Raw genomic sequence first — 17229 nt, 5'->3', positions numbered from 1 at the left:
GTTCTCTCCCTAGCTAAAATATGAGGCCCCTGAAGGCAGGGACAGACAGTGCCCTCTCTGCCTCCCCTGAGAGTGCCAGTCAGTACACCTACCATTTGGATATCCACCCACCCAGTAGCCACAGTGACTATTCACAAAATGCAAATTTGATCATCTCTTTTTGCTTAAAACCCATCAAATGCATTGCTATGTGTTCTCCAAATTGGGTGGTATAGTCCCTGTCAAGCTCTCCCATCTTAATAGGAAGTCTGTCCATACTCCCTCGCAGCTCCGCGGTCATTCTGGCTTTCTTTCCATCTTTCTAAAACAAATTTTTCCCAAACATTTCTAATTGCAGCCTACAGTAAGAAATTTATTTTACATTGCAACCTGGTTGACATATATAAAAATAAGATTTGCAAAGCAATAGCTTTATTACTTATGCAATACACTCCAATGCTTTTTTTTTTTTTTTAAGTTGGCACCCACTTGGGGCGCCTGGGTGGCTCAGTTGGTTAAGCGACTGCCTTCGGCTCAGGTCATGATCCTGGGGTCCTGGGATCGAGCCCCGCATCGGGCTCCCTGCTCAGCGAGAGGCCTGCTTCTCCCTCTCCCACTCCCCCTACTTGTGTTCCCCCTCACGCTGTCTCTCTCTCTCTCTGTCAATTAAATAAATAAATAAAATCTAAAAAAAAAAAAAGTTGGCACCCACTAGATTACTGTTATGACCAATTAATGGAGTATAACATGCATTTTGAAAAACACTGCTCTAAGCATTCAATTTCTTTGCCTCAGGGTCTTCGCATATGTTATGCTGTCTGGAAAGCTTTTCTTGTGTCCTCTTCACCTGGATAAATCTTACCCATCTTAAAGGTATGAAATCAAAGGATGCTCTCGCTCACCAGCGCGCGCGCGCTCTTTCCCTCCCGTCGACTGCCTACATTTGAATCCTGGAGATCGTGATGGAAGAGTTAACACGGGCGAAGAACTCAGAACAGCGCATGGCAAATAGTAATGCTTCGTCTTTTTATTGGGAAAGGTAGTAATTATACAACTATTTGTGTGATTATTAATGTCTTCCAAGAGCTCCCAAACTCTAAACCCCTTGATTATTTTTTTGTTCATTTTCATAGTCCTAGCCTCACTTTTCCATGGCAAGTAGAAAGCACTCAGAAAAAAACACAACGGGTAAGGAAGAACTGGCCAGAAGGAATAAAACCCTAGAAGCTGGAAAGAGCCCGCGTTGGGCATCATCACGTCGCTCCAGGAGCCCCGCCCCAAAGGCGGAGGCACGCCCACCTGGCCTTCGGCGGTCACGTGGGACGCAGCTGGCAGCTGCGGGGGAAGCTGGGCCAAGATGGCGACAATGAGGAAGGTGCTGCCGCGGAGACTGGTGGGCTTGGCGTCTCTCCGGGCTGTAAGTGCCCCGGCCCGCCGAGGGGTGGCCCTGCAGGCACCGTGACAGTCGGGGTCGGGGCCTTGGCCCGTGGCGGCAGCTGAGAGGCGGAGCCGGACAGCTGCTCAGGCCACTGTCGGGAGGGCTTTGGAGTCTCAGATCTACTTTGTCCCGCTCAAATACCTTGAGGGGCATGGGGAAACAGGCCCATAGATGGGGAACGACTTGCCCGGGTCTTGGAGACCTGGGGCGCCATCCCAGGTGTCCTGATTCCGTCCAAGGCTCTTCCCGGCGACCCTGGCACCTTCTCCCTCTGAGCTTCCGAGCTCTCCAAGCTCCTCAGTAGTGACAATCACGAATAATCTTCCATTTTCCGAGGGGAAAAGCAAGGTCCTCGCCCTCCCTCCGCCTGCATTTCCAGCTCTTGTTGCGTTTGGGGACGCTAGGAGAGGTATCCTAGTGTGCCAGGTAGGACCGGGGTTGCGTAGAACCATGTGTGATTGATTCCCTTGGAATTGTACTTTGGTCATGTTGGATCCTGATGTTTCCCCCTCCCCTGCTCGAGTGGAGGGAAAGTGTAGGAGACCTAGTGGAATGAGGGGTTGAAGAAATTGTTTTGGTTAAAGCTGAAGCTGTGCTGTCCCAGTGGTTCTGCCACTTTCTAGGTCGAATGACAATTACTTGCTCTCTAAACCTCAGTTTTTCTCATCTATAACATGGGTAAACATTACCTCAGAGTTCTTTGGAGGTTACGGGAAATGTAGGTAAAGCATCTGACATTGTTTTAGCTCATAGTAAGTGATAAATCGGGTGCGTTATTTTTGCTTTAAGTTTAGAAGGGGTTATAAGTGTGTAGTGGGGAAATTACACTATCTTGGCAAGTGGACCCCTCAGAAAACCACTTTTTTTTTTTTAAAGATTTTTTATTTATTTGTCAGAGAGAGAGAGAGCACAAGCAGAGGGAGTGGGAGAGGGAGAAGCAGGCTTCCCGTGGAGCAGGGAGCCCGACGCGGGGCTCGATCCCAGGACCCTGGGATCATGACCTGAGCCGAAGGCAGACGCTTAACGACTGAGCCACCCAGGCGTCCCCCTCAGAAAACCACTTTAATGTCTACTAGGCCACCCACCCCTACCAATTATTAATGTGTAAAATAAAGATGGTACTTCCAGCTTGGAAAACTACGTGAGATGGTGGGTATTAATGTGCTTTGAAGAAATTCCTGGTGTAATGAGGTGGTGGTCATAGGCTCTCCATGGGGTTACTAGCAGAGGCTTGGTATCAGAAACAGATGGTTCAAGGCCAGACTTCTTCACTTGCTAGCTATGTGATTTTGGAGAATCTTTCTGAGGCTGTTTCTTCCTGTATGGAGTTGAGATAATGATAGTCCCTGCCATGTAGGTACTAAATGAGTAACTGATCCTGAAGTTAGCACTGGGCTTTAGTTGGTATTAGCTGTTGGTATAGATATACCATAGCTCAGGCTTGGCCCAGGACTTCTGTGGTTAGAGATCATCTCTGAGCAGAGCTGTGCAGAGGGAACCAACTGGGTGTTAACCAAGACAAGAGAAGACTTTGGGGGGGGGGGCGTCGGGGAACGACAGAAAAGTGGCAAAGAGGCAACGTGGCCCAGGGGTTAAGAGCCAGCGCTGTAGATCAACACTGCTAGGTTCAGATAATGACTCATGACAAGCTAACTGTGTGACCTTGGGAAAGTTACTTAATCTCTGGGCTTCATATTTTTCACAGTAAAATAGAGATTGTAATAGTTCCTACCTAATAAGGTTGAGAGGATGATAGGGTTAATATGTAAAAGGCTCTTACGAGTGCCTGGCAAATATTAAATGCTTAATAAATGTGATTTATTGTTTTATTATGTGAAGAGTTGTTATGGGGAAGGACGTGGAATTAAGTTTGTTCTGTTCTAATAAAAGGAACCTGGAAGCAGGTCTTGCATGCTTTCAACAAGGCCCTGTTATGTCCCAGGGCCTTGGAATTACAGGAACGGATAAAACAAAAGTCCCTGCCTCATGCAGTTTACATTCCAGTGGGATCGACTTAGGGCAATGTACCAGCATAGGTTGAACATCCCTGTTGTAGTGACATTCAACTTGCAGGGACCTTCCAACCTAGCCTGTTGACTTCATGAAATTCAGTGGCTCCTCACCTTAGTCTCTAGGAAGTTTTGCTGACTGAAAGCAAGGCCAGTTCAGGTGAGTTGTTCAAGTTCCAGCTGATTCATAGCAGGGAATGTTTCCTTCCTTAAGGGTTTCAGGAGTTTGGGATCCTTAGCAGATTACCCAGTGCACTTCTCCCCTTGCCCCATTGCAGTATGTTTATCCAGATTAAATCTGGTAAAACGAAGTTATTTTGAAGAGTTACAGTATTAAGAACAGAGGAAAGAGGGAAAAGAAGCCTCATATTGCTTGGTGGCAAGGAGGGGAAGATTTGGGGCAGACTTTAAATGGAGGAGATTCAAAGCCTTTTTATACTGTCTTCAGCTGTTGGTGTCCTCTCTCCCCGGACCCACTCCTTGTCATCACCCAGCCTATGACTGTAACAGAACAAGTCCTCCTCCATCCCCCAAACCCCACAAAGTCCAAGACTAACTACTCCTCTCCTCTACCTAGGAATTGCCCTCCCCCCGGGGTGGCTATACCCGTCATGCATTTATTTGTTGTTTCAGTGACTTTTTAATGCATGCCTGCTTTGTGCCAAGCGCAGGGCCACACATGAGGGATGGAGCAGAGGTGGAGACAAAGTCTCGTAGAGCTTATATTCTCCTAAGGAAACTGAGTAGGCATTATTGTCAGGGCTCTGAAGGAATTAGAGTTTTATTTTTTTTTTAAGATTTTATTTATTTATTTGACAGAGGGAGAGCCAGAGAGGGAACACAAGCAGGGGGAGTGGGAGAGGAGAAGCAGGCCTCCCACGGAGCAGGGAGCCGGATGTGGGGCTCGATCCCAGGACCCTGGGATCATGACCTGAGCCAAGGCAGACGCTTAACCGACTGAGCCACCCAGGCGCCCCTGTTTGTTTGTTTTATAGCGGGGGCAGAGGGACAGGGGGAGAATCTCAAGCATGCTCTACGCCCTGTGCGGAACCCAGTGTGGGGCTCAATCTCACAACCCTGAGCCGAAATCAAGAGTCGGACGCTTAACCAACTGAGCCACCCAGGCACCCCAGGAATTAGAGTTTTGAGATAGAAAGTAATGAGGGTCAGGGGATTGGCAGCTTTACAAAGGGCAGTCAGAGGAGGCCCATCTGGCTGAAAGGTGAGAAGGAGCCAGATGTGGAAGAGCCAGGTGAAGAGCATTCTGGGCAGAGGGCACGGTAAGCCTTGTGGCCCTGCTGTGGGAGGAAGGCCATTGGGGCTGCAGTACAGGGACCCCAATGGGGGAAGAGGGGGAGTCGGGACAAATAATGAGTTCACTGGGGGATGCGGGATGGTAAAAACAAGTCATGAGCTCTCTGAGATGAGCAGGAACCAAATGATAAGAACCTACTAGCCCATGGGGAGTGGGGTAAGGGGATGAGTCAGGTTTCTGGCTTAAGCAATAGAATGCTTGTGTTGTTTTTTACTGAGAAAGGATGAAGCCAGACGGAGCCTTAGAATTTAAACAGTTCTGTTGAGGGACTTCTAAGTTTAGGAGGTGCGAATAGGTTTGTGTAAGAAACAACCTAAATGCTCAGCTGTCAGACTGGCGGTTAGAAATGGGCCGGTACGAGGAGCAGGAATCTCTTGCCCATTCCTCAGTGAAATGCTTCTGTTCTTTTTGTTCTTCCTTCTAAAATAAACCAAATGTGAGAGATACGGAGTGTTTACAGTGAGAAATACTGCTTCCTGTCTCAGTGAAGGTGGGTCCATTCCTTTAGATTTGTCCCCTTGGAGAATTGTGACAATCTCCTCCCATCACTTTTTGTTTCCTCTTTTAAATCGAAGGTCAGCACCTCTTCTGTGGGTACTTTCCCAAAGCGAGTGAAAATTGTGGAAGTTGGTGCCCGAGACGGACTACAAAATGAAAAGGTAAAGATGGAATTCAACCAGAAGAGGTTTTTTGAACAGCAAGCGTTGCCTGTAGTGGGCGCCGCGGGGATGGACAGAGCAAGATATGATCGCCCCTCCCCCCCACGCAGAGCAAAGTCGAGAAGGCCAGGCAGTCGTGGGTGACAGTAAAGCAATCTAAGACGCCGGTGCCCCAGGTGTGGAGTCCCCGGTCCGTCTCAAGATCCCCTGCGGCAGGGCGGATGGGAAAGGCGGCAGGAGAGGAGAGGGAGGGTGAGGGCATGCCTGTCATCTGGCAATTCCAATTCTGTGTAAGGGGACTTAACTTATCCCCAAACGTCATGAAGGCCACATGCAAAGATTTAGCCTTAGAGACGTTCCTCACAACCTCGTTGTAATAAAACAGTTGGAAACCACCTCAGTGCTCAGTGTGGAGAAAGTTAGCTCAAATACCTTTTTTTTTTAAAGATTGTATTTATTTATTTGACAGAGAGGTAGAGAGCACAGGTAGGCAGAGCGGCAGGCAGAGGGAGAGGGAGAAGCAGGCTCTCTGCTGAGCAGGGAGCCCAATGCGGGCCTCGATGTCAGGACCCTGGGATCATGACCTGAGCTGAAGGCAGACGCTTAACCGACTGAGCCACCCGGGCGCCCCTAGCTCAAATACTTTAATGACTTCATTAAATGGATTAGGAAGCTGTACTAATAAGGAACATGTTAAGTGACTGAAGCAGATTATAAAATAATAGACATTTTCTTTCATCTTACACTTATATGTAAAACAAAAAAATTTATATATCTGTGGGAACATCTCCCTAGAAAAGGATCTAGAACAGTGCTGTCTGGTAGCACTTTCTATGAGGATGGAAATGTTCTAGATGTGAGCTGTCTTGGACACAAGACTATTGAGCACTTGAAATGTGGCTAGTGTAGCTGGGGAACTGAAATTTTGTTTTTATATAATTTAAATTAATGTAAATTTAACCATATATGGCTAACGTCTAATATATTGGACTACACAGATCTGGAAAGTCACATTATCAGGATGTTACCAGTGTTACCTCTGGAAGATTTTAAGGATGGTTTTCTTTTGTTTGGGGCATGTTTTCTGAAATAATTGTGCATTATTTTTTCAATCGGAAAAGTTCTTTCTTTGTTTGGAAAGCGTAGCTTTAATAGTGAGAGCTTGTTGATAACAATAAACTATAAGCTCTGTAAGGGCAGAATCATGTCTGTTCTGCTCACTGCTGTATCCCTAGCACCTAGCACCATGCCTGGAACATGGAGGGCTCTCAAAAATTACTTATGGGATAGATTAAGGTAAAGCAATGAAATTGAGGGGGTTGGCGTGAAAGGGCCTGGTGAGAAGGACTTGGAGTTCTTAGAATTTTTTTTTTTTTACCTAATCCTGTAAGTACTAGGGAGCCATGGAAGGCTTTTGAGCAGGAGAGTGAAACAATGGAGACTGTTTTAGAAAGATTCCTGCATGGGATGAATTGGTAGAGTGAGACCATGCCATAAAATGCAGGGGAGAATAATAGTAGATTTGGAAAGAGGAATCCATAGAATCTGGTGAGCAACTAGGCATGGTGGGGGAGGGAGAGAAAGAAGCAGCAGGCTGACCATGTGAGGATGAGGTCCAGTGCCAGTTGGGAGACCGAAAAGGGGACAAAGTGATACTTTGGGGGCCCCATCTCATGGACGCAGACAGAGGGTTACTCATCTCTGCCCTTTCAGGTCATGGCACATTGCTCTCAATTTGTTTATGATGGGGTCATAAATTCACAAACAGTTAAGAAAAAGCCTTTATGATAGAAAAATATTGTTTCTATGTAAATATTAACTCCTTTTCAGGCGAGAAGCTGCCTCCATTGCAAAATGCTATCTGTAGAACTTGGACATGTCCCCCACCTATTGGCATGAATTACGTGTGAATTCATGCTCGTGTTTGGAAGTCGAGATAGTGAAGTGCATGCTGTAACAAAGCTTTGAACTAACAGGCACCGGGTCTGAGACCATTTTATTCCCACTGTTGCTAACCCCGTCTTTTCTGGTGTTTCTTTCTTCATCACAGAATATTGTATCTACTTCTACGAAAATCAAGCTGATAGACATGCTTTCTGAAGCAGGACTTCCCGTTATAGAAGCCACCAGCTTTGTGTCCCCCAAGTGGGTTCCCCAGGTGAGCCCCGGCCCTCAGTAATAAACGTTTCTCAGATGAGAGAGATGTGAAGTTTTGCATTTGCCCTGGAAGTAAGTAGAAGCTGGGAACATAGGTCTCCAGATCTCTGGCTTGCTCTTGTGACTTGTAGGAGCATGGAGCAGCAGAAGACCATCACCTGGAAGGCAGGAGGCTTGGATTCCGTCTTGGCTTTGCCCCTGACTTGCTTGGGGACCCTGGGGAGGTCTTCCCCTCTCCAGGCTGAGAGTGACCTCTCAGGCCTCTTCTGGCTCTGGAAGTCTAGAATCTCTAGCCTTGTCTAGAAAAGTGGTGTCTGTGTTTGTAAAAGGGAAAGATGGATGATTGCTGTTTCACAGAAACAATCAAGTGGGAAGAAAGATCCTGTTTCAGCCGAGCATTAAGTAACACAGTCAGGGGCGCCTGGGTGGCTCAGTCGTTAAGCGTCTGCCTTCTGCTCAGGTCACGATCCCAGGGTCCTGGGATCGAGCCCCACATCGGGCTTCCTGCTCAGAGGGAAGCCTGCTTCTCCCTCTCCCATTCCCCCTGCTTGTGTTCCCTCTCTCGCTGGGTCTCTCTCTGTCAAAATAAAATAAAATAAAATAAAATCTTTAAGAAAAAGGAAAAAAAGGTAACAGAGAGTCTGTTCTTAGTAAATGGCTGGTAGTGTTGTTACTGCTTGTGTGAAGCTGGCGGTATTAGCTCTAGAGAGAAACTGGGGGACTTACCGGCCCCAAGGAGCCTTCAGGCCCATCCTCGGTCAAACAGTAAAAGCACTGGGGAGACATAGCTCTGCAAAGGGACTCATTCTTCAGGGGTTCTGGACAAGAGATTTTGTGATAAAAATGTTTTCTCTACCTGAGCGCTCTGCCTGACTCGGCAGTGACCTGGCAATGTCTCCTTTGGCTCCCAGATGGCTGACAATGCTGAAGTCTTGAAGGGCATCCAGAAATTTCCTGGCATCAACTACCCAGTCCTGACCCCAAATATCAAAGGCTTCCAGGCAGCGGTAAGAGACTCGCTTGATGGCGGGCTCTCCTGAAATGAGATTGATGACATTGGTCCCTGTCTTGTCACTGGGCCCTAGTCCCTATCCTGGGCTGTCTGTCTCAAGGGCTCATCTCCAGTAATGATGAGCACTGTCAGACAGACCCAGGGCAGTTCTGGCCCTGCCACCCCCAGCTCTCTGACCTTGACCAGCTATTTAACCCCCTGAGCCTCAGATTCTGCCTATAAGGTAGGCCTGATCATAGTACCTAATGCTGGGAGGATTTCAGAGGATAGAATGCGCCTACATTACTTAGCAAGAGCCTGGGAGAAAGTAAGTGTTTAATACATATTAGCTTTTGTTGTTATTATCCATTTCCTCTTTAGAGAAAGGTGATCGTGCTCCTCACGGTGGTTGCTAGTATCTGCCATCTTTTTAGAGTGTCAGACAAGAACATCATTGGGGATGCTGACTCTGAATTTAGGCAGGAAGCTGTTCTTAAGAGTGATGTCCAGGGGGTGCCTGGGTGGCTCAGTTGGTTAAGCGGCTGCCTTCAGCTCAGGTCATGATCCTAGAGTCCTGGGACCGAGTCCCGCGTTGGGCTCCCTGCTCAGTGGGGAGCCTGCTTCTCCCTCTGACCCTCTCCCCTCTCATGCTGTTTCTCTCTCTCTCTCTCTCAAATAAATAAATAAATAAAATCTAAAAAAAAAAAAAAAAAAGAGTGATGTCCAGGGCAGTGCTGGGCCTTGGGGGAAGGCCAAGGGTGGTGGTGTTTCTTTAATGGAGATAGAATTCACTGTGTTAATTTCCTCGGGCTGCCATAAGAAAATACCAAAAGCTAGGTGGCTTAAAACAACAGAAATGTATTCTCTCACAGCTCTGGAGGCGAGAAGTCTGAAATCCAGGTGGTAGTAGGGTTGGTTCCTCCTGAGGGCTGGGAGGACACAGTTCTCCTAGCTTCTGGTGAAGACTGGCAGTCCTTGGCATTCCTTGGGTTGTAGACGCCTCACTCCCATCCTGCCTCCGTCTTCGCTGGCCTTCCCCTCTGTGTGTGTCTTCGCATGGCCTCCATCTTAGAAGGACGCCGGTCCTACTGGAGTCAGGACCACTGTGACCTCATTTTAACTAATTACTTCTGCACCCACCCTATTTCCATATAAGGACACATTCTGAGGTGCCAGGGATTAGGACTTCTACAGATGTTTTTTGGGGGGACACAGTTCAACCCATGATATTCGTGTGTTATAAAATTCACTGTAAGACAAGGGTTTTTGCCATGCTGGTGTTCCTTGAAGAGACAAAGGCTGAAAGGAATTCACCTGGCTCTTGGCAGGTTGCTGCTGGAGCCAAGGAGGTGACCGTCTTCGGAGCTGCCTCAGAGCTGTTCACCAAGAAGAACACCAATTGCTCCATCGATGAGAGCTTACAGCGGTCTGACGAAATCCTGAGGGCAGCTCGGGCCGCCGGTATCCCCGTGCGCGGGTGAGTCACACCGCGTCAGTGCCGCCTGCCTCCTCCTCAGTACCGTTCTGGAAGGGGGCCAGGCTCTGACTCAAGCCACCGTCCCCCTACATACTTCTTATCCTGGGCGCAGACAGCCCATGCTCCACACCTTGAGGTCTTTCCTCAGGTAGCTGTGCTCAAGCAATCCTGGCAAGTGCTTTCTCCAGACTGGTTTTGGGGTCAGTTCCCCAGAGGAATCCAGCAGGACAGGACACTCACCAGGGTCTGTGGGGGTCAGATGAATCCCAGCTCCAGCAACCCCTCTCCACACATGTCTGAGGATCCCCATCGGCCTCTGGGTCTCCAGGCATTGTCCCTGTGTCATCTGTGACCTCACAGTCCCCCAGCAAGCAGGGCTCTCCCTGCTTCCAGAAGACAGACCCAGCTCAGGAAGGCCGAAGAGTCGGCTGTGAGGTCGCACCGCTGTCCACAGCGCACCCAGTGTGCTCTTTCTGAATGTGCACATGTGATCACCTGCCTCCCTGGTTAAAACCTGTCGGTGACGCCCCGGCTCTGGGCTTCTCACCCGGCTTCCGAGACACTGCCTTTGTCCGCAGCCTCGTCCACTGCCACTCACCCCCCCGCTCGGCTTCCTCAGCTCGCTGCGTTCCAGCCCGACTGGAACTTCATTCCTTATGTCCATGCTCCCGCTCTCTCTCGCCTCTGGGTGCTTTCCATAGACTCAGAACTCTCTTGTCCTACATCCTACTTGTCTGGGCTAGCTCCTGCTCATCCTCCAGCTTCTCCGGGAAGCTTTCTCTGGCCCCCAGCTGGTGTTCGTGCCCCTGGTTGGGCTCTCATGGCCCCCTGGACATCCTCTGACAGAGCACTTAGCTGCATGTTAGCTTCTCCCCCGCCGGACCCTGCGCCCCATGAGGGCAGAGCCCACGTGCCACAGTTCGTGGTGGGCTCCCTCCCGCGGCGCAGGGCCAGCACGCTGGGGTGCTGGGGATGCGAGGGGCCTGGGGAAGCAGGGGCCCATGGGGTCTGCCCGACTCCCAAGCCTGTGCTCGTTCCTCAGCATCTCCCTTGTCTTTGCTGAGCAGCGACTGGAGAACAAGGGGGAGAAGGAAGTTGGGAAAACACCCTGAGATCTTTGAGCCTGAAATGATGTATCCAGCCAACATTTGTGATGCCTGTCACATGCGGAACAGTTTGCCAGACTCTAAGAGGTCTCAGTGGGGCCTTAGCGCCAAGAGGACAGGTGGGAACAGAAGCCCACCAAGGTCCAAAGCCAAATTCCCCGCGGCTGGCGGGTCACCGGGTCGGCCACGTGCTGTGCGGCGCAGACGCTCTGGGCCCTCAGAGGCCCTCAGGGCCCTCCGTTCTTCTGAGGCTTGAGCACCCTCTCTACCACCTCAGGGGCTCCACACTGCTCTGCTCTCTGCCTGGAAGCCTCTCCCAGTGGCTCTCCCGCCACCTGCCCCCCTCCTTGGCTCCCGTGTCAGAGCCTTGGAGGTCTTGCTGGGCCGCCCTGGCTTCGGTCAGCCTCCTCTTCGTCACTCCCGCCACATCCCGTTCTCCCCTCCAGAGCACATCACTCCGACGTCACCTCACCCACTCCTTCGGTTGCCCTCGTATCAGCTCTGTCTCTAGCGGGAACTAGCCTCCATGGGGGCAGGGACCTGTGAGCCTTTTCACAGCGTGACCCAGCGCCCGGCACGTCGTGGGCAACTCCGTCAGTGTCCATAGATTAAAGGAGTGTCTGGATCGTTGGGCAGCTCACCGGAGCAGCCGATCGTTGGCCCGCAGGCCAGCCCAGCCCTTCTGTTCCTGCTTGGGTTTCATCAGTCCTTGCCCCCCCCCACCGGGAGTAGGGGCCCCAGCTGCCTGTGGCAGATGTTCTGCTCTATCTCCCTGCCCCAGGGCTCAGATGCCTGCTCACTTTGCCCTCTCTGGCTTCTCCCCTCAGGCCTGGGCAGCCCCGCTTCCCTGCCCCGGCTCGCCACTGCCCCCTCCTGGCGCCACGCGGCACCCACTCCGTTCTGGCCCGGCGGTATTGAATCTGCCTTCCCCCCGGGCATTTGACCTTGTCCCCCTTCGGGGATGGCTGTCAGACTTCTGCCCTGCGTCAGCCCCGCCGGCCTGGGAGCCTGGGGGCGCTGACACCATCCCTCCCCTGTCCTCCCACAGGTATGTCTCCTGTGTGCTCGGATGTCCCTATGAAGGGAAGATCTCCCCGGCTAAAGTAGCTGAGGTGTGTGGGTATCGGGCCGGGGGTTTTCTGAGGGTTGTCTGCCTGGCCTGCCCCTGAGGTTCCCCTCACCACCCTTTCCTGGCGGGTCACTGATGTCACTCGTTCACGCAGCTCCCAGCACTTGCTCCCGGAGGCCCACCTCCGAGTGCGCTTGAAGCCTCTGCCCCAGCCTGGAAGCCTCTGACTCAGTTTGCAGTCTGGTCAGTGGACAGGTGATAGTTGAGGGGATCTGTGGAGGGGCTCCGCACCCAGGCTCCCCGCAGTTCCTTGCCGTGGTTGGAGAGGCCAGCACGCCCTTGGCGTCCCCCGAGCAGGAACCAAGTCCGCACCGAGGAGAGCGCAGTGTGGGAACAGAGTCTGAGCAACCCGAGAGTTTATGCCACTTAGTGTCAAAGTCACCCTGCGAATTTGGTGTTATTATTGTTAGTCCATTTCTCAAGCGAGGAAACAGACTAGATAATTTGCCACACAGGTTGCAAATGGGGACACTAGGTCTCAGTCCCCAGTCTGTTTACCTGCCACCGCCCTGCTCTTCCTGCCCACCCGGGAGCCCCAAGGAGAGCACGCCGCTGACGGTGGTGGTGCTCCTGTCCCAGCTGCCCGCCCCGCAGCCGCCCCGCCGAGTCCCACCACTGCTTCTCGGAAGGGGAAGTGGAAGCTCCGCAAAGATCAGCCCTTTGCCAGGGCCCCCCAGCCTGGGAGCAGCCGAACTGGGATGGTGACCCAACGTGTGTCACTCCAGAGCCCGCTCCTTTGCTGCAGCGTCTGCCCCCCCCCCCCCCCCGGCCCCCCCCCGTGTGCCCCCGGGGCGGGGGGGGCCTCGCCGGTCCATCTGCCTGGCAGGCCTCTGAGAGTGTCACCTGCGTCCCTGGCCCTGTCCCACGCCCGCCGTCTGGCAGCGCAGTGTGGGGCAGCATCTCAAGTGGGGCACACGCTGCCCTGGCTTCTCAGTGACTTTAGGGATTTGCAGATGAGCTTCTCAAAGTTCAAACAGTTAGGTACTTGTCTTAAAAATACATAACTAGCCCCTCAGACCCACGAGAGTGTAGATCTTACTGAGGGTAAAGTCACGTGGGAGGAATCCATTTTATTGATTCCAGTCGTTGGCTCTGCCCCGGTGTTGGAGGTGGCACGTGAAGGCCTGAAGTCGGGGGCACAGGGGCAGGAAAGGGTGGGAGGAAAGCTCGGGCTTGCAGCCCAGGGTTGCTCCAGGCGCCAGCTCTGTTCCCTTGCGTCTCCGCTTCCTGCTGAGTAGAGTGGGGATCGTCATTCCCACTAGAAAGTTGTAAGGAGCCGATGACCGGACAGGAACGTAGTGTTTCCCACAGGGAGATGTTCGGCACAGGCCCGGGACCCCTGCTTCTGAGGTGTTGGGCCCCTGGCTTGAGGAACCTGCTTGCTTGCTTCCCCAGGTCACCAAGAAGATGTACTCGATGGGCTGCTACGAGATCTCCCTGGGGGACACCATTGGTGTGGGCACCCCTGGGATCATGAAGGACATGCTGTCGGCTGTCATGCACGAGGTGCCCGTGGCTGCCCTGGCTGTCCACTGCCATGACACCTACGGCCAGGCCCTGGCCAACACCTTGATGGCCCTGCAGGTAATTGGGGCAGGTCCGAGGAGGAAGGCACGTGTGCATTCTCCAAAAGGACACAGTGGCAGGACAGCTAGGTTCCCGCCTTCTTTCAGTGAGGATTCACGGATACCTGTGTGCCAGGCCCTGGGGTAGCCACAGAGGACACAGACACGTGACCCTGGCCTGTAAGGGTGTGTGAGGGGGATAGTCAGGGGAGTTTTGTGGTAGTCCCAGTGCGTTGTGACAGATCACCTGCAGGGAGGAAGCACGCCGCTGAGGAAGGCCTCCATCCCAGCTGGGGAGGTCCCAGAGGATATGCCAGGAGAGACCTGAATGAGGCCTGGAGGATGTGAGGAAGTTAAGCAGCTGGAAGAGGGAACGGGAAGCTAACTAGGCAGCCCTGCGCTGTAAGGCTGAGGTGGGGTTTGGGGAGAACATACACCGGGGGGCCCAGGGAGTGGTGTGACTGTGCGCATGCGCGTAGGGAGCGGGCAAGGGGGGTGCTCGGAGAGGCCAGCAGAGGTCACTCCAGGGGGGTCTTACCTGCTGTTCCCCGAAGACTGAACTGAGCATTTAGATTGGGTTTCCCTTGAGGTTTGCTCCTTGTGGACTGGCCACCCTTTAGAAAGTTCTGAGTGTCTGACCACAGGTGTGTCTGCGTCTTGTGTCTGACCTTGCTGTCGCGTTGGTTGAAGTCTGGCCTGTTGTCTTTCGGTTTGCTAAAGCAATCCTGGGCCGCCTTTGTTGTTGTGGGGTTTTTTGTTTGTTTTTGGGTCTTAAGTTATCTCCTAGAGGCTCAGGTCTCTAAGCCACATGATTCTGCAAGCTGGGTCTGTTTTCTCTGTTGTAGCTGTCCAGGTTAAAGTCTGTGGGACGTTTGAGGGGAGAAGAGAAAGGGAAACAGTCATTAGGAGAGTGGGCGGTGCTGACCTAGGGAAATGGGATAGGCCCCCTGGGGTTAGAGGCCCAACTTGAAGTGAGAGCAGCCTTAGGCTGGGGTGGTGGGAAGTGGGTAAATGAATAGCAGTAAACAACAGGGGCCTGAAATCTCAACTGTGGGAGGTGCTTCCTTTAGGTTTGTGGCCAGGAAGCGCCTGGGGAGACCTTTCAGGGTGAGGAGTTGAGTGTGAAAGGAACCGGGGAAGATACCCCTGGCATAGAAACTGTCCACAAAAAAGATTCACACTGTTCCCAGGAACTAAAAAGAGAAACATTGACAGAATCCTTAGCCAAAGGAAAGAGTAACTCTCAGTGGAAATTTCAGGCAGCAGTTGATTGGGAGGTTTGCAAAGACCTCCTGGCTTTGTAGGCTCTGGTCCCCACAGTGACACCCATGTTTCCCCATCCTTGTGTTTCCAGATGGGAGTGAGTGTCGTGGACTCTTCTGTGGCAGGACTTGGAGGCTGTCCCTATGCACAGGGTGCATCCGGAAACTTGGCCACTGAGGACCTTGTCTACATGCTGTCTGGCTTGGGCATTCACACGGTAAGCGCACCTGCCCCCTGCTGGCGACAGCCCCGAACTGACTAGAACCTTCCTTGAAGCCTGAGGACAGAAGCTGATGGTTTTGTTTAGGGGTTTTTTGGTGAAAGGGAGGACAGTTAAGAGGTAGCAGAGGAGGCACCAAGGAGTAGGGAAAGGGCCACATCCATGACCTGAGCCAGTTCCCTCTGGACCTGTACTGCTCCCTGTAAAATGAGGGCAGGAGAAGGAGACAGCCGTCCCCAGGGCTCTGTTAGTGAGGACCCTCAGTGGTGGCTTGGAAGCAGTATCTCGTCTGAGCTTTGGGACCAGATGGATCTTGGTTTAAAACCTAGTCCTGCCACTCACAGGCTGTGTGACCTGACAAACGACTTCACCTCCCTGGGCCTAAGAAACGGGAATGCTGACAGCTCCCCTTTGTGGGGCTGTGATGAGGACTAGGTAGGAAAATGGAGAGTGCCCAGCCCAGAGCTGAGCACACAGTACGCATCAGTACACGTGAGCTCCTGCCACAAACAGGTTTTCGGGGTGGCCCTCTCGGGTGGTGTTTCCCTCCCGGCTCACTCTGCCTGGCAGTCTTTATTACTTCAGTCTGCACTTGTTGACTGCTGCAGGCCAGGCCCTGTGCTGGGCGCTGGAGATGTGGACTGAACGAGAATGACGAGATCCCTGCCGTGGTGGCAGCAGTAGAAACCATTCCACAGACGGAGGCATCTTATATAAGGGGAGCCCCCGGGGTAACCCCAGATGGCAGAAGGCTGCAGCCTTGCAGGCAGGTGCTGTCCCAGCACAAGAGGAACGAGAAGGTCTTCACCTTTACTCTCTTAGTATCGGTTTTCTGTCCAGTCCGATGTCTCCCTGGGTGTTGCAGGCATGTGATGACCTAGTGCATCCTCTAACTTGTTTCTCAAAGGGTGTGAACCTCCAGAAGCTCCTGGAAGCTGGGACCTTTATCTGCCAAGCCCTGAACAGAAAAACCAGCTCCAAAGTGGCTCAGGCAACCTGTAAACTGTAAGCCCCTTTGGGGGACTCAGTGGGAATAGGGGCTCACGTGAATGATTTGGGGAAAGGGCACATGGAAATGGGAATGAAATTAACAGGAGTGGGCACCTCCCTGGCAGGTCCACACATAGGTCTCCTGCAAAAGGGAGGCAAGGGACAGGAGCTGCTTGGCCTCAGGCCCTCCCTGCCGGACCCTAGTCTGAGTGAGAAGCCTGGGGGGCTGCGGGTCTCCCTGCCCTATGGACCCACCGGCCCAGGAGCTGAATGCCTGGGGTCCCCCTTGGAACCCAGTTCCCTGGTGCTCAGGCCCCATCTCTGGATGAAATCCGTCAGCTAGCTACACAGCCTGACCTGCTGTGGCTCCGGGGCCGTCGCTGACTCCACAGAGCAAAGCGGCCTGGAGTTTTTCCCCAAGCTGGCGAGGGCATTTGGAAGGGGTGACGGCTGAGCTGTCTTGGTGACCACATGCCGCCTGCAGCGTCTTTGGAAAATGTGCCCTCTGAACATGATTTTTGAACACAGCTTATGTAATTTAAGGTTTAACGACATAAAAGCACGTGCCAGTATCATGCAGCTGTGTGTGTATGAATGGGGGTGACTGGTGGGGAATAAAACATCTTTACAGCATGGCATTCTGAGAGGAACGTGTAGACTTGGAACTAGCCTATGCATCTCTGATCTCCGTTTCCCCACCTGATTCCCGAATTTTTTTTTTTTTTTTAAAGATCTTATTTATTTATTTGACAGAGACACAGCGAGAGAGGGAATACAAGCAGGGGGAGCAGGAGAGGGAGAAGCAGGTCCCCAATGAGCAGGGAGCCTGACGTGGGACTGGATCCCAGGACCCTGGGATCATGACCTGAACCGAAGGCAGACGTTTAAGGACTGAGCCACCCAGGCGCCCCCTGATTCCCGAATTCTTAAT

The 17229-nt window shown here is 52.2% G+C and overlaps 1 protein-coding gene across 3 annotated transcripts; it reads left to right on the top strand.

Annotated features, from left to right (window-relative positions):
* The first annotated feature begins 1001 nt into the window (after positions 1 to 1001).
* HMGCL (3-hydroxy-3-methylglutaryl-CoA lyase) lies at positions 1002 to 16929 on the top strand. 3 transcript variants are annotated; one of them, XM_021684122.1, is made up of 9 exons: positions 1002 to 1396; positions 5317 to 5400; positions 7451 to 7558; positions 8469 to 8564; positions 9877 to 10025; positions 12180 to 12243; positions 13656 to 13844; positions 15180 to 15305; positions 16216 to 16929. In XM_021684122.1, exons 1-9 carry the CDS (start codon positions 1337 to 1339, stop codon positions 16315 to 16317), a joined length of 978 nt encoding a protein of 325 aa, XP_021539797.1. In that variant the 5' UTR covers positions 1002 to 1336; the 3' UTR covers positions 16318 to 16929. The 3 variants fall into 3 exon arrangements, with proteins under 3 accessions (XP_021539797.1, XP_021539798.1, XP_044770355.1); XM_021684123.2 differs by lacking the exon at positions 8469 to 8564 and having other exon boundaries at positions 1321 to 1396; XM_044914420.1 differs by lacking the exons at positions 9877 to 10025; positions 12180 to 12243 and having other exon boundaries at positions 1321 to 1396.
* The last annotated feature ends 300 nt before the right edge of the window (positions 16930 to 17229 follow it).

The sequence above is a fragment of the Neomonachus schauinslandi genome, chromosome 4, assembly GCF_002201575.2.
Source record: "Neomonachus schauinslandi chromosome 4, ASM220157v2, whole genome shotgun sequence".
Classification (NCBI taxonomy): domain Eukaryota; kingdom Metazoa; phylum Chordata; class Mammalia; order Carnivora; family Phocidae; genus Neomonachus; species Neomonachus schauinslandi.
This window is presented reverse-complemented; position numbering and strand designations above follow the sequence as displayed.

Excerpts from the sequence above, each read along its gene's own strand:
- HMGCL (XM_021684122.1), top strand. The coding sequence starts at position 1,337 with ATGGCGACAATGAGGAAGGTGCTGCCGCGGAGACTGGTGGGCTTGGCG. Across the intron at positions 1,397-5,316 it reads GCTTGGCGTCTCTCCGGGCT|GTCAGCACCTCTTCTGTGGG; the intron begins GTAAGTGCCCCG and ends TTTAAATCGAAG. Across the intron at positions 7,559-8,468 it reads CCCCCAAGTGGGTTCCCCAG|ATGGCTGACAATGCTGAAGT; the intron begins GTGAGCCCCGGC and ends TTTGGCTCCCAG.